The 23,120-nt window shown below is 41.8% G+C and overlaps 1 protein-coding gene across 1 annotated transcript in view; it reads right to left on the reverse strand.

Annotated features, from left to right (window-relative positions):
* lurap1l (leucine rich adaptor protein 1 like) overlaps positions 1-20,663 on the reverse strand; it is a 37,004-nt gene extending 16,341 nt beyond the window's left edge. Inside the window, exon 1 of the mRNA XM_003216434.4 lies at positions 19,965-20,663. Coding sequence (XP_003216482.1) covers positions 19,965-20,195 — 231 coding nt within the window. The 5' untranslated portion in view covers positions 20,196-20,663. The remainder of the gene's footprint in view (positions 1-19,964) is intronic.
* Between the last annotated feature and the right edge of the window lie 2,457 nt (positions 20,664-23,120).

Here is a 23,120-nt window from a genome sequence, read left to right on the forward strand (position 1 = left end):
TCTCGCCTTCCCAAACTACATTTCCCAGAATTCTCAGTCTCCCGCCCAGCACGTTTGCCCTCCCAATGGCAACAGGCAAGCTGGCTCTCCTTAATTTAAAGAGGAATTGTCTATTTGGATTTGCACCACTGGTACAATATGCTGCTTGTGCTGAAAATGAAGCTGACTTTGGGAGACTTAAGAGGTTTACTGAACTGTAAAGAAAAGTCATAGGTGAGTGTTTTGATTCTTAAGTTGTTTGTATGGGCACCCCTTGCATTTCTTAATATTGCCTTGTATGTACAGGGGCCCCACATGGCGCAGTGGGTTAAACCGCTGAGCTGCTGAAGTTGCTGACCGAAAGGTCGGTGATTTGAATCCAGGGAGAGGGGTGAGCTCCCGCTGTTAGCCCCAGCTTCTGCCAAACTAGCAGTTTGAAAACATACCAATGTGAGTAGATCAATAAGTACTCCTCTGGCGGGGAAGTAACAGTGCTCCATGCAGTCATGCTGGCCACATAACCTTGGAGGTGGACAATGCTGGCTCTTTGGCTTAGAAATGGAAATGAGCACCAATCCCCAGAGTTGGACACGACTAGACTTAATGTCAGGGGGAAACCTTTATGTTATGTATAGATCTTACAAAATAATACGACGTACGAGGACCAAACGACTTTTTTGCACAGCCCTACTACTTTTATTTCTCTGTTCATCTAACAGGTCTTTCTGTATTCCTCATGTCTTCCTTCTACCACCCATCTTTTTTTCATTATTATTCATTTTTTCCCCTGAAATCTCTTATACTACAGTGGCTGCAATATGTACCTGGTTTTCACTCTGCCAGTAGTTCCCACAGTGGAGGAATCCAACAGGCTGAGAATCCTCCCACACATATGAATCCAGAGGAAGAGTGACATAGGCATTCTCCCATCCCCACCCTAATTTTTATGGGCTTGCGTAGCCTTTAGAAGTTCCCTTTTACAACAGAGTGGGAAAAACCAGATAGAGAGAATGCAGAGCAGACCTAGAAGCACAGATGAGGAATGTATGGCCTTCCAGATCTTGTTGAGCTGCAATGCCAATGCTTGTTCACCACAGGCTTTTCTAGCTAGGGCAGATGGAAGCTACAGTCCAACAACATCTGGAAGTTATATTATTTCCTCTTCATCTAGTAAAAAAACCCCATAATATAAAAAAAAGGTTACATGTGAAATCCAGGTTGCAGGCAAGGATATTTTTGAGGTCACCAAGATCTGTATATAAGGTTAATTATAGGTTAATTTTAATATAAATTCAGAGTGGGTGGGAGCGGAATATAAATAATTCAATATAGCTGGATCTTGGTATTTACTGGGATTTGATTCCAGAACCCCCACAAATACCAAAATCCATATGAGCTACTGTCCTGTTGGATATAATAGTGTAGTAAAACTATGCCCCTAATATAAAATGACAAAACCAATTTCTTCTTAAGAATTAAAAAAAATACTTTCAACTCATGGAAAGTTTAATCTATGGATGCAGAATCCCTGGATATGGAAGTGCTGACTGTATTTTTGTCCCTAAAGCAGTCTGGGTTGAATGACTGTGTTTGGAGACAGAAATCCTTAAAGCTACCTTGAGATAATGTTGATGACAGTACAGTTCTTCCAACAAAGAAAGTGGGGGATGGAGTCTACATGACTCATGGCACACATTTCTCATCATATGGAAGTGAGACGTGCTCTGAAAATCCCTAATACCGCATTACTGATGTTGTCAGACATGATGATACATGTGTAAACATTTAGGTCAATACCCAGTGATAAAGCGTGGCTGCTGGTGTTGGAAAATTTTAGAGCAGATGGGCGATGGCACATTCATTATGATCCTGTCTGGACATCTGTCTTCATTAGCAGCTATACCACTCTGGTGGAAGAACAGAAGCATTCAGGGAATTGCACTGAAGTCTGCACATGATCCTACACATCCTTGAATATCAACTTGTCCCCCTCCTTATTGTAAGGGTCTTTTTTAAGTTAATGCAGGTATGATAGCATTACCATATATGTGATATGAGTGTGGCAATGTGCCTCAATAGGGATAGGCAAATGAGGGTTTTGAACTGCTGATCCCTATTAATCTAATTGGTTTAGTGTCGTCCATTATGGTCTTGAAGCATCTTGGGTCATGAGAAACGGTGGAATTACGATTTAAAAATAGATGTTTCTGTATGCACAAAAGACCTGCGCTGGGATGTAAAAAGTCTAGGGATCCTTTATTTTTCAAGAGTGGGTGCCTTTGACTGACAATGGATTTATTGATTTACATCTGTACTTATTTATAGAAGGTGTGTGCACAAACACAAACATAGAAGGGCTTACACAGGACTATAGCCAAGGGGGGAGGGGTTAGAGGTTCAACCCCCCCCCCCCAAAAAAAATTTCAAGTTTTTTTTAAAACCTGGTTTACTCATGAATTTTAACTGGTTAACCAAATCCCCATGAATGTCCACTGAATTTTATCGATGGAGTTGATTTCTAAATTATGTTGTGTTATGGAACTACTCTTCATGATTCGCTAAAAAAAAGCCCCCACCCCCTTTTTTTCTGGCTATGACTTTGGGCTTACAATTGCAGCAATATTATGTGTAGCTTGAGCTCAGGCTGCACACAAGGTTTCTAAATTGTATATAGTGTGAACTTGCCTACAACCTTCCATGCTATACAACAAGCATTTGGCCATTACACATCCATTCACTCCCCCCCCCCCCCCAAAAAAAAAACCCCTTCACTAACATTCATGCTAAATTCTTTCCCTATTACTTTACAGCAGGGATGGGAAACTTGTCTTCCTACATATGTTGTTGGACTCCAACTGCTAAAAATGGCTGGCTAGCATGATAAATGGTCAGTGCTGGTGGAAATATCTGGAAGGTCAAAGATTATCATCCATTTTTCATAGATATCTGTATAGATTAAAGGGTCTCATCCTTTGCACCTCAGACATTTTGGACTTCAGCTCACAAAAATCTAAGCCAATATAACTGGAAGATATTCTGGAAGACCGAGTCCATAACAGTTGGAAGGACCAAAGATTGGTAGCCACTGCTTTAGATCAGTAGTTCCCAAAACTCAGATCAGTGCTACCGAACTACATTTCCCGAACTTCCTGGCAATTTGGCTATTAAGGTTTCTGAAGATGAAGTTCAATACCATTTTGGGACACAGGTTTGGAAATCACTGACTTAAATCTTTTCTCTTGTACAGATAGAGGAGCCTGTTGGTCACACAACTGTCTATATATGATTAGTCTCCTAAGGATTTCACTCAGAGGTGGGCAAGGGGACTGCATTGCCCTCACTATTAACAATTAAATGGATGTTCTCTTCTCTCACTGCAGTTGAGGGCAATTGCAATGCTGGAGAGCAACATTCAGCATAGTGAGACCACAAACAGATTATTTCAAGGGATTCTGTGAAAGGTAGCAATGTTATGAAGAAGTGTTATCACAGGCATCAAGGAAGCAATGGGAACCTCAGAAACCAGGCTCTGTTCAAGGATCAGGACCAGATATGGGACTTTAAGTAATCAATGGATGGGGGAAAAAGATGCATGCAGCAGCTGTTTCTCTTGTAAAGAAAGGAAGAAGAAAACAATAGTTTTACCAGTAACAGCATGGATTTGGACAGTGTGCTTTTGAAACTAAATACAATACAAGAGGGGGGACAGAAAGCTAAAATAGATTGGGGAGATTTGTCTTGTGGGCAAAAACTTACCCACATCTTATTCAACCCATTCCAAAGTTTCTAGCAAACAATGAGTGGGTACATTTAGCCTGAAAGCTTTAATTCCTAACTTGTCTAAATACAGTTGGGTTGGATACTTTAATGACACACAATAGGGCACTTAAGGAACTGGTACAGCAGGGTGCTGATTACTCAGCTTTTGACTTAACTTATCTGGAAACTAAATCTACCTTTCTCCCTTCTTGAAGTAAAGAGTGATTATTATATTTTCAATTACTTTTACAATAAATAGTCATCCGTTCTGGACTATTGTGTATCTATTGGTTTTTCTTGGTTTTTATATGTGAAATAGGAAATAATGGTATTTTTAAAAGATGTAAAACAGGACAATGGTTTATACACTTTGCAATAAAGTTTCTGTGCAACATTCCTATCAAATATATTCCCCCAAAGTAGATACACAAAGTACTGGTATGTGGAATAGCTGGTCTTGTGTCAGAGGAATCAGTAATGGCATGCATAGTTTACAAAACCCAGGTCTTCTTACAATAGAGATGTTGGCATGTAGCTTCAAGAGAAAGCAAACTTGTGTGACTCACTACAGCAGTGGCTCTCAACTTGTGGACCCACAGGTGTTTTGGCCTACAACTCCCAGAAATCCCAGCCAGTTTACCAGCTGTTAGGAATTTTGGGAGTTGAAGGCCAAAACATCTGGGGACCCACAGGTTGAGAACTACTGCACTACACTATGACATAGAGAATAATGTTTTAAAAGTTCCTCTGTCTCTGATTTTGCTGTAGACATTATACATACCGTGTTTCCCCGAAAATAAGACAGTGTCTTATATTAATTTTTGCTCCCAAAGATGCTCTAGGTCTTATTTTCAGGGGATGTCTTATTTTTCCATGAAGAAGAATTCACATTTATTGTTGAACAAAATATTTGAACATTTATTATATACTGTACAGTAGTTGTCATCACAAACCAGCATAACCAGACAAACTATGAATCCTATCAAGAATTTCTTGCTACTACTATGTTGAGTCTCATCCAACATTCGCTTATCCAACGTTCTGGATTATCCAACACATTTTTGTAGTCAATGTTTTCAATATATCATGATATTTTGGTGAGAAATTTGTAAATACAGTAATTACTACATAGCATTACTGCATATTGAACTACTTTTTCTGCCAAATTTGTTGTATAACATGATGTTTTGGTGCTTAATTTGTAAAATCATAACCTAAATTGATGTTTAATAGGCTTCTCCTTAATCTCTCCTTATTATCCAACATATTTGCTTATCCAACGTTCTGCCAGCCCGTTTATGTTGGATAAGTGAGACTCTACTGTACCATTATTTCCATGTACAACACTATGGTACGTACATTTACCGATCCTGAATGCTCTGGTGTTCTGTTCATTGGGCATGCTTCCAAACAAAACTTTGCTAGGTCTTACTTTCAGGGGAGGCCTTATATTTAGCAATTCAGCAAAATCTGTACTCGGTCTTATTTTCTGGGGATGTCTTATTTTCCGGGAAACAGGGTATCAGGACCCTCGTGTTCACGAGGGAAATGTTTCAACTGGACTGTAGTTACAGTAGAGTCTCACTTATCCAACATAAATGGGCAGGCATTGGATAAGTGAAAATGTTGGGTAATAAACTTTAAACTTTATTTTTGTAACCCGCCTCCATCTTCCCGAAGGGACTCAGGGTGGCTAACATGGAGCCTAACCTGGATAATTACAAAAGAACGAAATAAAATACATGCATAATACATTTAATCAGAAGATAAAAATACATCAAGATAAAAACACAATTATACACAGTAACATAGTAAAAATAAAATAGTGACAATAGCATAGTTAAACGTAATTTAAAACCAGAACAGGAGTTAACGAAAATGAACTGGGCTAAAGTGCGAGGAGTGTATATTGTAAACCCAGTGGGTGAGGTACATGAATAAAGTGCTGCATTTAGTAGGAGACTTGGGATGGGATAAACAAAGAAATTATTTCCAACTGATGGAACAGAATAAAGTCCATCACATATAGTGATTGTCACTGAAACGGGACCTATCGTGGTGATTAATATTCATTCTTCAAAAGCACATTGGAAAAGCCAGGTTTTTAAACTTTTCCTTTTTTTAGTTTAAAGTTTTATTAACTTCCAGTCTCAGCATATCATACACTCCAACAGAGGTATCCCGACTAGGAATTAGCTAGGTCCTTCAACACAACTCTCTGATAATTGCCAGGAGAAGCATACCATAGAAGTAACTGCAGGATCTAGCAAATGTTTAGTTGGGAATTTGAATTGCCATTCTCAGATTATGATTGTGTTCGATGGTATCAATTTTTAATTGCAGTTTAAAATATATATATCACTCCAGGCCCCTGTCAGGCAGAGGATTCTAAATATCCTAAATAAATAAATGAAAATAAAACAGGAATCCCGTTCCTCATGATTTTCAGCAGAAGCTATTAGGGCTATTAAAACACTATCTTCTGAGTTGAATATTTTAAAACTGTCTGGGGCTGTCCTCTTTTTCCAAGAATCAGAAGGGATTTTCTCAAAACCAAATACTACTTAAACATAAGCAGGCTTAAGAAGTCATGTCGACATCTGGGACATTTTGGACTCATGGGAAAAAGACAAACAAATTCAAGAAAGACTTTTTAAAAAGCAGTGATAAAAGCTGTAAACAAGACTAAAAAGATAGCTGCGATGATATCTTGTACCCAGCTCATTTCAAGACACATCTCTTCATCAAGACAAAAAAACTCTTCACTTCCTTCTGAGGTTTCCTCAAAAGCTACTCAGATCTATGTCCCTTTGGGCTCCCCTGAGAAGGCCATGGGAAAGCACAAAAGGCCGGCTGTCCATTGGTCTCAGCTTGTATTGGGACACAGACAGAAAAATCTAAGCTGCAATCATATTAACTGAAGCCTGTTCTGCAGTCTCTACTGCCAGACAACATTCTTGGTATTCACTACTGTAGCAAGCTTTTTTGTTTTGCAGACATATGATAAAGATGGTGTTAGGGAGCATCTTTCCTATATGGCTGTGTTTCTCGAACTCGTAAATGTGGCAGACCTGCAATTTTCTATTAACGTTTGCCAGGGGCTGGTATAATATGTGTATTATTAGGTGCAGCTGTTCCTTCTTTCCTGAAAATAGGCCGCAGCCCAGGAGTGGTGCTGGAAGCCCATCCATACTCCATTATTATAGTAGTAGTATCCCATTTCAACTGTCATGTTTCCGCCCTATGGATCCTGGGGTTCGTAGTTTGGTGACGCACTAGAGCAGTGGTTCTTAACCTGTGGGTCTCCAGATGTTTGGCCTTCAACTCTCAGAAATCCTAGCAGCTGGTAAACTGGTTGGGATTTCTGGGAATAGTAGGCCAAAACACCGGGGGACCCACAGGTTGAGAACCACTGCACTAGAGCTCTCTAGTTGAAAATTGTAAATGCCCCTCCATTAACTACAAAACTACAAGTTCCATGATTCCATTGCATTGAGCCAAGGCTATTAAAGTGGTGTCACACTGCTTTAAATCTATAGCACAGATGTATCCAATGTGTCTGTATTAAAGGCAAATAAATTAAACAAACATAAGATCATGGTTGAAGGAAACTTAGGATGAATTTACTCTGTAAAATTAATGCAGTTTGACCCCACGTTACTTGCAATGACTCAATGCAATGGAATTCAGAAAGTGCTGGTGCCTCACCAATCTACACATCCGATGATTTCCTAGCATAAGACCATGGGAGTTAAAGTGGTGTTAAACTGCATTAATTCTACAATGTAGATGCATCTCAGGCCCCATCTACACTGCCATGTAATGCAGTTTCATAATGCAGCTTAAATGCATTGAATTGCATAATGTGGCAGTGTAGACTCATAGAATGCAGGTCAAGGTAATTAAACTCCAGAAGAAATATTTAAAAAATGATAAAATGAGCAAGAAACATTTGAAGACCAATTCAAATGAAAGAATGGGAAGAGATTTGGTCAAAAAGATTGAGGTTTACTTATGCTTCACTGTTGGTATGTGACACCTAAAAAAAGGAATGATGTATAAAGACACAGATAACAGATGCTGGAAATGTAGGATGAAGGAAGGGTCATACTACCACATTTGGTGATCATATGAAAAAGGATTGGGCTATTGGAAAATAATTCATCAAGAATGTCAAACGATTTTTAAAATGGATTTTATAATGAAACTAGAATTTTATTTATTGGGAATGTTTGACTCAGAACTCTTTGCAGATATTAATAAAGAAAAATAATTTACTTATAACTGCAGCAATAATAGTCTTCGCAAAAATGTGGTGCGCAGACGTTACTTCAATTGGGATGGTTTAATCTAATTACGAAGACTCAATCCCGACGCTGCCACCAATTGTGATGGTGCTAAAGCCAATTGGGAAGACTCAAGCCAATTGTAATGGTATCAAAGCAAATTGTAAATGCTGTTTCCACTGCTGAGGGGATTTTTGAATCTTTTAATCCCTCTAGATTATATATATATCACCTTTATATGAGGGGAAGGATTACAGGGGGTGATCTTTATTTCAAGATCCCAGCCTCTGTCTCTGTAGTTAGGGATTTCTGTGTTGTTGTTCCCTTTCTGAGGTAACTGTGACTACTACTCTTCCCCAGTTAGGTGATTTATTAAGGTAACTGCCACCAACGTGAGGCTTTTGAATTATCACCGATGAAATTTGGCTCCACAGACGCAGATGAGATGAAATGAGTCAGTTGTTAACAAAGAACAACAAGTTTATTGCGTACAAAGCTTATGGTTGCAGGTTGATTGATTTACTTATGGAACTTTAGATAAACAAGTGGTTTAATAACTCTTATAACCACCACATCAGTAGTCTCTGGTGTAATTCCACTCTCACTCTCCTACTGATGATATAAATTGCAGTGAACACTAACCTCAGCTGAGCTCCTTAGTGAACAATGTCCCAACTACAATAAAAGCCTTTAATTTGATCTACTACTGATCAAATTCCTGATCACTAGTCCTTCCCAACTAGAGATCTTGACTAGGCTCCCTTTAGTCTGCCTTGACTAAAGATTTTGGCCAGGCCTGTCTCCTTAGCCCTTCTTGACTGAAAAGCTTCCAGCCACGCACTCTCTGGCTTCTTTTAAAAACTCCCACTTTTTCCTTTTCTTGGCTCTGCCCACTTCTCCCTCTGGTGAGCTAGCCAGCTCCATCTCCTTGGTAACAGCACTAATGTGGATTGAAACAAGATGGCTTCTGTTTCAGCTACTGTGTCAACTAAACACAAATACATACTCTAACAGTTAAAATTAAACATAATAACTATGACTTCTCCACATGTGGAAACTAGAAACGACACCAAATAAGGAACTTTGGTTGGACAAAGTAATTGAGATAAAAGACATGGTTAGACTAACATTTTTGTTAAAGAAAAACACTGGCAGAGGTATAGAAATGACCAACTGGGCAACATTTGAAGAATATCTTAAGAGGAGACACTGATTTAAGAAAATGAAAGGGAAGCTTTGGAAGATGTGATAAAAGGGAAATAATATTTATGTTACATAATCAGAACTAATAGGACTGAACGGAAGGAAGAAGAACGGAAGTCAAGAACTCTTTTTGTTTCCTCCCCCCCTTTTTTCCTTTGTCTTTTTTTTGGTCTCCTTTCCTTTCCCCTTCCCTTTGTCCCACCCCCAACCTACCTCCTATTTTTCATGTTCTGTTTTGTTGTAATTTTTAAAATCCTTTTAATAAAAAGATTTTTAAAGGTGATTAAACTGCAATATTAAATCACATTGTATGGCAGCATAGATGGGGCTCTGTCATAATACATATGATGTACTTTCTGCTTACCCAGTTGTCTTATTACTGTATTCAATGGACTTTTTTTCCTGCTAAACACTAAGTGCGTTTTTAAAAATGTCATACTCCGAGATCTCTGTCAAAAAGTAAAGAAATATTATACTAATTAATACAAGAACAAGCAGAGTTTACAACATTAAAATGCTAATGTGAGATTGTTGGTAAAAGACATGCAATACTGTAATACAGCCAAGAAAAAAATGTGTTTGCATTTTGAACTAATGTATTTTTATTCTCAAGGAAGAACTTTTGGCATGGTTTGAATGTAGCATTACTATATTTATTGCTTTTCATTTTAAATTTCCCCAAGTATTTTAATAAATGCTTTGCAACATAGTAGTTGCAAAAGAAAACGCCTGCAGAGTTTTTGAAGTATGGAATGTTTGACAATTCCTCACCACATCAATTAAAGTTTGTAAAGTAATGAGATCTGTATCTAAAGTACTCCTATGAATATTGCTTTGGGAAGGAGTGGAGTCTGGTAACACACAGCCTATTTACCTCACCAGTTTTCTGGAGACAGACTTGTAGGAAGAAATTATGTTGTGATGGACCTAAGGGGGGTGAGGAATAATGGCAGAACAGCTAGAACCTAACATTAATAATGCTATTTAATTATTTGAAATATTAATTAAAAATATATATTTCATGTGCGATTTTCTAAAAGATTAGATAGTTCAATATAATCCACAGTAGAAGAGACAGTAGACAAAACCAGGAAGGTAAAAAATGTGCAGTCACTCTCTTCCACTGGAAGCTGATCAGATAATCACACTGGAAGTGTTTTCTCTAGAAATCTCTAGGTCCTTCAGCAAGACCAAAGGAAGTTGACTGTAGAGTCACGTTGGAGGTCCTAGATATTCCTAGAAAGAACCTTTAAATCAAATCAAATCCACAAATAATCAAATCCGCAGAAGTCAAATGTGGAAGGACGACTGTTTCAGATTTTGGAATTCTGGATAATGGATGCTCAACCTGTACTATACTGTCTTACTATGATGAGTGTTTAGTTGGTGGCATTGTAGGAAACCAGCTGCCGTCTGAATTCTCTTACAAACGGTGAGAGGCTTCTCATCCACTGCCACCATAAACTTGCATCCAAAGAAATGAAAATTTTGTGCCTCCTCTCCCCTTCCCTGCATTACCTTAAAGATTCACTGGGTAGTTACATCTCAGCTCACTTGAAACTCTGCTTCCTTAAGATCAAAATGTGTTCTGTTGAACAGAAAACTAGAATAGAGGTACCAGCTCCTTTCATCCCAGACAAGTGTTTATGTAAATAGCAACATGATGGTTATCTCTAAAGAAGTTTGTATTGCCACAGCAAAGTGCAACAACATCTAGGAAAAATCCAAAATAGTTAGAGAGGGTATCTGACTACAAGAACCCTGGGTTGCCTTTTTAGTAGACACATGGAAGAACAGAGCTTGCTGGAATGTTTTGGGGAGTTGTGGTCCCAAAAACTGAAGCATCCAAGCTCCATCAAGAAGGTAAGATTTTCAGGATAACAACCTTAACATCCTGATTATTTAAAAAACTTAACTTTGTCTAATGGCTACTCACAGAGATTCATAGTAGTGTGAGCTCGGTGGGAGAGAGGTCCACCATCTCAGAGTAGCCACCAAACCCTCATCTGGGCCCTAGGATGTTAACACTTGGAAATATTCATAAAGATAATTTGAACCCAGGGGTCCCCTGGTGGCACAGTGTGTTAAAGTGCTGAGCTGCTGAACTTGCGGACCAAAAGGTCCCAGGTTCAAATCCTGGGAGCGGAATGAGCGCCCGCTGTTAGCCCCAGCTCCTGCCAACCTAGCAGTTCGAAAACATGCAAATGTGAGTAGATCAATAGGTACCGCTCCAGTGGGAAGGTAACAGTGCTCCATGTAGTCATGCCAGCCACATGACCTTGGAGGTGTCTATGAACAACGCCAGCTCTTCGGCTTAGAAATGGAGCACCAACCCCCAGAGTCGGTCACAACTGGACTTAACGTCAGGGGAAACCTTTACCTTTACCTTAATTTGAACCCAAGCTGTTTGGCACACCAAAGGCCCCTGGTTCAATCCATGACATCTGCAAATAATGCTAAGAAGAACTCTCTGCTACTCAGAGCCAAAACTATTGGGCTAGATGGGCCAACAGGTAACCAACACCATATGAAGAGCTTCATATATACACCAAACTATAGGAATGTTCAAGCTGTATCTGGATCACAGCATTCTCCAACTAGACCAGGGCAGGAGCTGTCCAGACCTCCAGATGTTGTTGAACTACAACAAGTAGCCCTAGCTCAGTGCTGGAAGGCACAGTGAAATAACACCTGGAGGGTTGTACAATACTTCAGCCAGACTACCATACTTTCCCCCATAGTGGCCAAACAAATGCCTCTCAAACATGTAAGCCAAACCTCACTGTCATAATGACCATGTTTTTCGGTATCAGTCTCTTACATCGTGGTATACTGATACATGCACATGTTCAGAAGTACAGTGGTTTTATGCAGGGGTACATCGAAATTGTAATTATAGCTGTCAAGTTGTTCTACAGGGCATGAACTTCTCTTCAGCTGAGAAGATCAGAAGATTTGATTTCTCGGAAATGGACAGAAAGAGGTATCTGAATTCACACAGATCAACATGGGAGGAAAGAGACTTGCACAAACGGAAATTATAGAGATGTATATTAATGGAGCCCCGGTGGCGAAGTGCGTTAGAGCACTGAGCTGGAGACCGAAAGGTCCCAGGCTCAAAGCCCGGGAGCGGCGTGAGCGGCCGCTGTTAGCTCCAGCTCCTGCCAACCTAGCAGTTCGAAAACATGCCAATGTGAGTAGATCAATAGGTACCGCCCCAGCGGGAAGGTAACGGCGCTCCATGCAGTCATGCCGGCCACATGACCTTGGAGGTGTCTACAGACAACGCTGGCTCTTCGGCTTAGAAATGGAGATGAGCACCCCAGAATCAGACATGACTGGACTTAACATCAGGGGAAACCTTTACCTTTTTATATTAATGGTGGAAGGAAGGGGAAGGGGACGGGAAAGGAAAGGGAAGGAGAGAGAGAGGGGAAAGGAGGGAGGGAGGGAGGGAGGGAGGGAGGGAGGGAAGGAAGGAAGGAAGGAAGGAAGGAAGGAAGGAAGGAAGGAAGGAGGAACCTAGTAGTGATCCATGAATGATAGACCATGTCCAGACATCTGTAAACAAATGCAGCTCCTGGATGTTGGGGCTGTCCTAGCTCCCAGTCCAAGTTTCTTCTGAACTGGGGCAAATGGGATATTCAAAATGAGAAGTTGGGTTAATAGGGAGAAAGCAAGCATTCTTCTTCAGATGGTAAGCCTAGTAGAAGGTGGCCACTTCAAGCAGCTGTGCTGAAGTGTGAGGAAAAGAAAGCACATTCATTTCATATTTGTTTTCATTGCCCCCCCCCCCCCACCCCATGTTACTCCCAGGGAGATATACTTGTAAGTTTCCCTTTTTGTATCAAAATAATAACTGAGCTGGCTTTGGGTGCTTTGAACTTTGAACAGAATAGGTAAGGGCACCATTGTGGATCTCAGTGAAACCTATAGCAGGTCAGCTGAATTGTGGCCTGGGAGCAATCTCAACTTTATAGGCTTTCACATCCAGCTGCCTTCTTCTTCAAAGGCATCTCCAAAGTCACATTCCAAGCACTGTTTTCAACAACAACACTGTTATGATGATACAACTTTGCATCTACAATTGTGGATGCAAAAGACAGCATACATTGAGTGGGTTATGTTTCGATTGGAGCAGTGGCCTTTTGAACAACATGCACGCACGCACACACACACACACACACACACAAACAGGGATAATCCAGTTCAGTCATGCTATACATGTTGTGTGAGAAGGGATGGACCAGCTACACCACTGCATAAATGATTGCTAGTGGCACCACCATGTTCAGGCAATGCTACATATCAATGCTTATCCCACCACCACTGCCTTGTTTCCTCCCTAAGTAGGGAATGATGAATTCTCCCAGTTAACAATATTTCTGATCTATCCCTGTTGGTAATGCATAGTATTTTGCGGTGACTTGGTGTTGAATGAGCTATTTCAAGGCATTAACTTTACAAAAGACTTGGTCTTTGTCAAGATGAAAACTAAAACTGGTATGCTGATATAAGATTATCACTGCTACTTAGATTTTGAGAACTTCTTTGGAAACTTTTATGTCAGGAGCGACTTGAGAAACTGCAAGTCGCTTCTGGTGTGAGAGAATTGGCCGTCCGCAAGGACGTTGCCCAGGGGACAACATGTGGGAGGCTTCTCTCATATCCCCGCTCAGGAAGCTGGAGCTGACAGACGGGAGCTCACGCCACTCCCCGGATTCAAACTGCCGACTTTTCGGTCAACAGTCCTGCCAGCACAAGGGTTTAACCCATTGCGCCACCAGATAGTGGAGATAGAGAGCTATTATAGTATACTTCAAAATGCAAGTGACCCTCCAAGTTTGTAAATTTAACTTTTACAGATTTGATTAATGTGTTTTCTTTCTAGGAATCTCTAGTCCTCCAGTATGGAGGTTGGACATAGAGTCATGCTGGAAGACTAGAGATTCATAGAGAGCACACTTCTCTAGGCATTTGCAGATTGTCCAGTGTAATTCTATGGTTAACTTCCAATGAAAGTTGACCACAGTCACACTGGAAGACCTAGAGAATCCTAAAGGTGTCTCTTAGGAAGAAAATAATGGTTTTCCCACTTCTGCATGGGTCCTGCACTCCTAGTCTCTGAAAAAGTGGAAGGCGTAATATATATATATAGCTGTACTGTATACCATAACATATAAAATGTACTATCAAACCATTACAGTGGAATGATTACAACAGCTCTTATTTCTGGGAACAACCATTATGACAATAAGAAGAGTAAGATTAAAACCCATAAATACAGTTTGCCAGAGACAGCTGGTGACCAGGTTCCACTGTTTTCAGTCATGAGCTGAATGCAACTTCAAGAAGGTTGCATTCAAAGAACCAATGTTGTTCCTCTTGTTCCTCTGGATTGTGCCCCATATTGGCTCTTTATAGAAGGCATGAGCAAGATCCTTGTTCCTCTGGATTGTGCCCCATATTGGCTCTTTATAGAAGGCATGAGCAAGATCCCCATCTAGATTTTGACATAATAAACACAGACAGCCCAATGCTCATGTTTGGTGAGCTGTACTAAATGATCTTATGAAATACTCTCAAATAAATCTGCTTCGAAAAGGAATATGTCATTTAAATGCATGCACATTTTGATTGGGGCCTTTCTCTTTATTTCAGCAATGTGTTCAGATTTTTTTTAAAGGGGAGGCAACTATGGTATTAAATATATGCAACTCATGAATACTATCAGCATTCTCCTAACACTCCTGGTCTGTTTCCCTTGCATCTCCGACACACATGATAATAGTCATCATATAAAAACAGAGGAGTTCTGCAAAGCTTGATTGTTGCAAATTGAGCTATTATCTTTACAACGTCCAGATACAGGTATCCTGGGCTCAAGCTTTCCAACCAAAGCATATGGCTCCAGTTGTTGAAATGTCCAGAAAACATACTCTGCATGTGCCAAGGGGCATTTATTTTAGGAGGGCATCAAAACTATTCCAGGAACTAGCCATGGTACTGAGAAGAGATTCAGAATTAAGTCCCGGCACAAATTAGATCCTGAAAGCAACAGGCAGGACTAAAAAAGAAAAAAAGAAAAAAGGATATGGCATGGGAGTGGAGTTAATTTCCGAGATCAAGAGATAAAAACAGCTAGCTTCCACACAAAGACAAAAATGTAAATTGGCAAGTCCCTTAAATGGGTAAACATCTGACGGATAGAATCTGCCTCCCTCTGTAGTTTATTTTTCCATTACATACTGGGCATATTATTTGACTATAATAAGACATGAGCCATACACATCATCACTTATTTGTGAGGAACATTGTTTTTGACAAGAGCTGTCACTCATATTTTAGAAATTCCACACGCAATATAATACACTCACAAAGTCTAAGCAAGACAGTGTTGAGATACCTATGAGATGGCAGTAAAAGCAGAGCTCAGGAAATCTAGGCTTTTGGATTATGATATCCAGAATCTCCTCGGTTTGCAGACGTTGGGTGTATCTGTACTATATAATAATAATAATAATAATAATAATAATAATAATAATAATAATAATAATAAACTTTATTTGTATTCCACCCTATCTCTGCAATGAGTCTCAGGGCAGATTCCAACATACAACAGCAAATATTCAATGCCTCGATAAAACAAACAAATACTGACATAAAGTCCCAGGAAAACCCCACATATGAAAACAGCAATTAAAACCTAACATCAAATTAAAGCTAAGATCAATGAATTAAACCTAACATCAATAAATTAAACCAATATAGTCAGACAAAATTTTTATAATGACATAAAATCTGAACTGTAGAATTAGTGCAAGTTTGACCACACTTTAACTGTCATAGTTTAATGCTTTAGAATCATGGGAGATGTAGTTTGGTGAGGCGCCATCACTCTCTGGCAGAGAAGGCTAAAAACTTTGTAAAACTACAACTCCCATATTTCAATGATTAATTAAATGCCTATCTCCATCTTGAGACCATAAAAAGAAAAGCAAATGCTCTGTAACAGCTGATGTGACTATGTTGCAGTGGTTATACAGTGGCATATTTCATTGCCTGTATTCATTTGATTTCTTTAAAAAAAATCTGTTTAGACTATTTTTTCCCTTATGATCCTACAGTGGAGGCTCTACAGTCACTCCTTGTTCTGATAGGACACATGCAGAGAGTTTTTCTATATTCCCAATTCCAGTTCTTCAGTGTGAAAATGATGTATTTACCAAGACTGTCGAAAAGAAGCACTATGGCATGAGATTTCCTATGAAAATCTCCCATTTCCCACTTGCTGGATTTTGTGGGTATGGTTACTACCCACCGCCTGAAACTATTTTGTCGGCACTTGGCTTGCTGTGCCACAGGAGGATCAAGTGCATTAGAGGAACACACTGGAAGCACCCGTTCGCTCTCCAGCCCCAGGGGTAAACATACCCTGGTGAAACAAAATAGCTCATGGATTAGTTTCCATAAAGGGAAGCTTTAGGTTTCAGTTTAAACAGATCACATATCTTATGATCAGGAAACCTGGACTTTAACCCCACCGGCAGTCTGTGATGATGTCTCCACACATGCTCAGAAGCACCCTCTTCTTTATGTCACTGCCACACTCCCATCCTGTGTTTAAACTGCCTTAGTTCAAAACTAACACTATCACTTAAATGTTCACTCTTGATTAAATAAATAATACGGACTGAGTATCCCTTGTCTGAGGAGACGGTGTGGCTTGAACATCAGATGACAACTCTGGGCGCTGAGGTTTGAATCTTTGTTCAGCCATGAAACCCTCTTGGGCATGTCATAATCTCTCAGCTTCAGAGGAAAGCAATAGAAACCTCTTCAGATAAAATCTTGCCAAACAAGCCATTTACCTTAGGTCAAACTATAGGTCAAACATGACTTGAAGGCACACAACTCGAGACCTCAAATCCAAAATGCTCCAAAATTCAAAATGATCCACATAGGCGACTGAGATAGTGACCCCCTGCTTTCTGATGGTGCCATATATATAAACTTTGTTTCATGCATAACTATTAAAATATCGTGCATTAAATAACCCTTCACGTCATATGTATAAGGTATATAATAAACATAAATGAATTTCATGTTTAGACTTGGATATCTCCAAGATATCGAATTCTGTACACATCAATATCCCAATTCTGAAATCCCAAACAATTCTACTCCCAACTAAGCATTTTGGATAAAAGAGAGTCAAGGTGCATCTATACTGTAGAGTTAATGAAGTTTAACGCTACTTTAGCTGCCGTGGCTCAATGTCATGCAATCCTGGGATCTGTAGTTTGGTGTGGCACCAGCACTCTTTGGCAGAGAAGACTAAAGACCGTGCAAAACTAAAACACCCATGAGTTCACAGCATTGAGCCATGGCACTTGAAGTGCTGTCAAACTGCATTCATTCTACAGTGTAGCGCCCGCAGATTGAGTGTGACAAGGTGTTTCTCGGCCAAAGAGTGCTGGTGCCTCCCTAAACCACAACTCCCAAGATTCCATAGCACTGAGCCATAGCAGTTCCAATGGTATCAAACTGCATTTAGTCTACAGTGTAGATACACCCTTAGTTTAATACACAAACCACTATATCACACTAGGCACCTTAGGGGGGAAGAATATACCAACACACCTAAGCTTGTGCTTAACTATTTACACTCCACAAGCTACAAAGGCCTGGGTGCCTCAGCAAGCTACAACTCCCAGGATTCGATAGCATGGAGCATGGCAGCTGAAGCGATGTCAAACTGCATGCATTCCACAGTGTAGATGTACCGTCTCCCGCCCCAAAGTTGGTGTCAGACAAGAAAGAGACTGGGTTTTTGTGAGTTTTCCAGACTGTATGGCCATGTTACAGAAGCATTTTCTCCTGACGTTTCACCCACATCTATGGCAGGCACTCTCAGAGGTTGTGAGGTGTTGGAAATTAGGCAAGTGGGGTTTATATATCTGTGGAAAGCCCAGGGTGGGAGAAAGAACTCTTGTCTGCCTGAGGCAAATGTGAATGTTTCAACTGGCCAGCTTGATTAACATTGAATAAACTGGCAGCTTAAAGCCTGGTTGCTTTCTGCTTGGGGAAATTCTTTATTGGGAGGTGTTAACTGGTCCAGATTGTTTCTTATCTGGAATTCCCTTGTCTTCTGAGTGTTGTTCTTTATTTACTGTCCTGATTTGGACAATTTGGACAGAAAGGAGGAAAAAATGAAAATGAACAAAATCTGGCTACCAGTTTTAAAACATTCTAAAATCAAGACAGTAAATAAAGAAAAACACTTTCTCTGCCAAAGAGAGCTGGTGCCTTCCCAAAACTGCAACTCCCAGGATCCCACAGCATATCTATCTATATCTATACACATAACAAAAGTGAAAAATGTGTACGTGTGTATGTGGAGGAAATGTCCACTTACACAGACAGACTCCCGCCTCCACAAACAGCTATAGTTCCCACTGAGCAGGAAACACCAATGGCCCTCTTTCCACTGACATGCAGGTTATAGTAAGTGCCACGAACATGTAGCCTAAACTCTGCCTGTCTCCTTCACAAACACCATTCTGCCCCCACCCACCCACCAAAGTGAAGGCTTTCATGTGGGGACAATTTCACCCTGGATGTTCTGTTTTTCCTCCAGAATGGACATCCCAGGGTTCCTTAATTTGCATGACCCCTCCCACTGCCTCTTCCTTAACCCTTTCCTACCCTTTCCTATGGCACACTGTTAGCAGAGGAATTGATCAGCAACTGAACAAGAGGCTTGGGGAGAATTCACCATGATTTACAGGAGTTGTACTTGATCTACTTCCAGAGAGCACTGTTAATTCAACCAACGTTGGATCTGGACCAAACTTGCCACAGATGATGGGACTTGCAGTACCTTCACTATACTGCGACCCCCAATGGCAATGGACTGGGTCAAACTCGGCACAGAGATGCTCCATGACCGACTGAACATACTGCAGGGGTTAGTGGGATGGACTTTGATTTTGGGAGTTATAGTTCACCTATATCCTGAGAAACGGTGACTTCCACCGACAATGGACTAGGACCAAACTCGGCACACAGATCTACATGGCCAACTGTTTGATACAGGCCTGCTCAGATCTGGGAGTTGTAGTTCACCCTTATCTAGAGAGCCCTGAACTCAGCTGTCTATGGATCTGGACCAAACTTAGCACATACACCCAACATGGCCAACTGTGAATACTAACAGAGTTTGGGGGTGATTGCCTTGGGAATCTGGGAGCTGTAGTTCACTCTTTATCCAGACAGCACTGAACCCAGCCAAGGACAGATTTGGACCAAACTTACGTGATATTATCTAACATCCCAAAACACAGAATGCCTTCTTCTAATAACCTGAGCACCGTGGGGTCCCCAAGCTAATAAATAAATAAATTTGACAACAATAATAATAACGTGTGGTGTCACCCTACAGCAAGCATGGGCAAACTTGGGCCCTCCAGGTATTTTGGACTCCAACTCCCACAATTCCTAACAGCCTACCGGCTGTTAGGAATTGTGGGAGTTGGAGTCCAAAATACCTGGAGGGCCCAAGTTTGCCCATGCCTGCCCTACTGTGTAGAAAGGCACCCTCAGGTTGAGTTTTATAACCCACGCCGCCCAAAGGACAGCATCCAGGGATGCCATTGCTTCTCAATAACAATCCTAACGTGGAGCGTTGCCCAAAGGGATTCGCTCCCTCCGCACCCTCCGAAGGAAGAGGCTCACCATTTCTTGCCGGAGGAGGTAGAGCTTCATCTCGAGCCTCTCCAAGGCGGTGGCGGAGCTGCAGTGGCGGGCGGCGAAGGGGGGCGAGGCGGGCCCGGGCCCGGCCTCCTTGCCGTGGGGCTCCTTCTCCTGGTCCTTCTCCCCGCGCAAGGAGCGCGCCAGGCTCTCGGGGACTTTGCGCCCCAGCTTGAGCTCCACGTCGCGGAGGTCGGGGAGGGCGCCGTCTTCCATGGCCGATGCCCGGCCGGCGGCTCAAGGCGGCTTTGCGGATTAGAGAGGGAGCCGGGAGCCCGCTTGAGCCGCTCGCTCACCCTCCTCTCCGCGGCGCCGCCAGCCAGAGCGGCAGGGAAGCCTCCCCCGTGGGCAATGGCATGCTTCGGGCTCTGCCCACGCCGCCGCCGCCGCCAGCCCGGGCTGAGCCGAAAGAAAGTGCCGCCTTTGCCTCTGCCTCGGTTGTCCCCTCGCTTGCTCCGGAATTTAGGTCCCGCCTCCTCCCTCCAGCAGCCCCAGGCCCCGGAAAGGTTTGGGGAAGGCACTTCTCCCCACCCAGACTCCGTCCTTGCCCAGCCCTGTTTTCAACGCCTGGCTGCTAGTTGAATTCTATTTTCATATTTCTATGTGTTGTCGAAGGCTTTCATGGCCGGAATCACTGGGCCGTGGTGCATTTTCTGTTCTGTATGGCTGTGTCCCAGAAGCATTCTCTCCTGACCTTTCGTCCACATCTCTGGCAGGCATCCTCAGAGGTTGTGAGGTATATTGGATAACTAGCTTGGCGACCCGGCGGTGCCCGGGATATTAGAAGAAGGCATTGTTTATTTTGGGATGTTAGATAAGGAGTCCCGGTGGCGCAGTGTGTTAAAGCGCTGAGCTGCCGAACTTGCAGACCGAAAGACTGCAGGTTCAAATCCTGGGAGCGGAGTGAGCGTCCGCTGTTAGCTCCAGCTTCTGCCAACCTAGCAGTTCGAAAACATGCCAATGTGAGTAGATCAATAGGTACCTCTCCGGCGGGGAGGTAACGGCGCGCCATGCAGTCATGCCGGCCACATGACCTTGGAGGTGTCTGTGGACAAAGCCGGCTCTTCGGCTTAGAAATGGAGATGAGCACCAACCCCCAGAGTCAGACTGGACTGGACTTAGATAATATCACTTAAGTTCGGTCAAAATCTGTCCTTCGCTGGGTTCAGTGCTGTCTGGATAAGGGTGAACTACAGCTCCCAGATTCCCAGGACAATCACCCCCAAACTCTGCTAGTTTTCACAGTTGCCCATGTTGAATGTGTGTGCCAAGTTTGGTCCAGATCCCTAGTCGGGTTCAGGGCTCTCTAGGTAAGGGTGAACTACAACTCCCAGATCCGAGGTCAATCACCCCCAGAGCAGGCCTGTATGCACAGTTGGCCATGTGGATCTGTGTGCCAAGTTTGGTCCTAGTCCATTGTCGGTGGGGGTCAGAGTTTCTCAGGATGTAGGTGAACTATAACTCCTAAAATCAAGGTTCATCCCACTAACCCCTGCAGTATGTTCAGTTGCTCATGAGGCTTGTCTGTGCCCAGTTTGGTCCCAGTCCATTGTTGGTGGGGGTCACCGTTTCTCAGGCTGTCGGTGGGGGTCACAGTATCAGCGAAGGTACTGGAAGTCCCATTATCTGTGGCAAGTTTGGTCCAGATCCAGCCTTGGTTGGGTTAACAGTGCTCTCTGGATGTAGGTCAAGTACAACTCCTGTAAGTCATGGTGAATTCTCCCCAATCTCTTGTTCAGTTGCTGATCAATTTATCTGCTAACTGTGTGCCATAGGAAAGGGTAGGAAAGGGTTAAGGGAGAGGCAGTGGGAGGGGTCATGCAAATTATGGAACTCTGGGATGTCCATTCTGGAGGAAAAACAGAACATCTAGGAGGAAATTGTTCCTGCATAAAAGCCTTCACTTGGGTGGAGGGCAGAATAGTGTTTGTGGAGGACACTGGCAGGGTTTGGGCTTCATGTTCATGGTGTTCACTATAACCTGCATGTTATAGTGAACATAGAAGAAGGGCCATTGGTGTCTCCTGCTCTATGGGAACTATAGCTGTTTGTGAAGGCGGGAGTCTGTCTGTGCAAGTGGACGCCTCTTCTACATATAGACATACACATTTTTCACTTTTATTATGTGTATAGATAAGAAATTTAACACCAGCAAAATAATATACATTCTAAAAATAGGAGAGCCAACGGGAAAAAAGATAGATAGAAAGAAAAAGATTATTCCACCAACACACATCTAATACGTAATCTCACTAAAGTTGGTAAAAACTATAACAACAGCTTAATTACATCATTAGAGTTTGTCTTTCTTGCAATATCTATGCATTTTTCCAGCCTTCAGAAAGTCTTCATCTGGCATACTTTAGAAGCCACATTCATTTGTCCATTTGAGTCAGCTCAGCAAGTGGAACAATCCATTCTTCCATCATCGGTGCTATAGTTTTTTAAAATGAATATTTCATTGAGTCTCAACCTATTCAGCATAGTCTGTGGCAGCCACAAAAATGAAGTTTCTGGAGTATAACAACTACTTTCAAAGTAAGTACCACACAGTTAAACAGGAAATAACACTTTAAAATCAGGAACAGGTTTTTTCCCCAAATTTTGCTACATAGTTTTATATGAGTCTCTACACTGAGTATACAATGCAGATTCGAACTGCACTGTATAGCAGTGTAGATCCAGCCAAGTCAAGAGATAAAAGCGAGATATCAGTAAATGTAACAATATAGTGATTTCAGCTAGGACAGCAGTTAAAGAGTCCATGTCCGGCAAGTGTATGTTAAACCAGTAGTGCACGCTGAACCAGATTGGCCAGGACAAAGAAACAAATTCATCAGATTGAAGACAAGCCACAAAGGTTTATTACAATTCAGCTGAAAAGGATGCAAGTACAAGAAATTTGCTTCTCAGTATCATAAACATACTGAGAAATGCAAGACATCTTATACAGTTCTGACAACTATTCAGACTTCCCACTCCCTCCCCAGATTGGCTGAAAATGAGGCTGGCCAGGAGCAATGCCGGGGTTGGCTGGAGGTCCCTTCTACGTCACAGCCTACAGGCTGGGATTTCCATGACGGGAAGGCTGGCGACTGGGGATTGGTCTGTACAAAAAGCCAATCAGCTGTAGGGTGCAGT

This window comes from Anolis carolinensis, chromosome 2 (genome assembly GCF_035594765.1).
Source record: "Anolis carolinensis isolate JA03-04 chromosome 2, rAnoCar3.1.pri, whole genome shotgun sequence".
Lineage (NCBI taxonomy): Eukaryota > Metazoa > Chordata > Lepidosauria > Squamata > Dactyloidae > Anolis > Anolis carolinensis.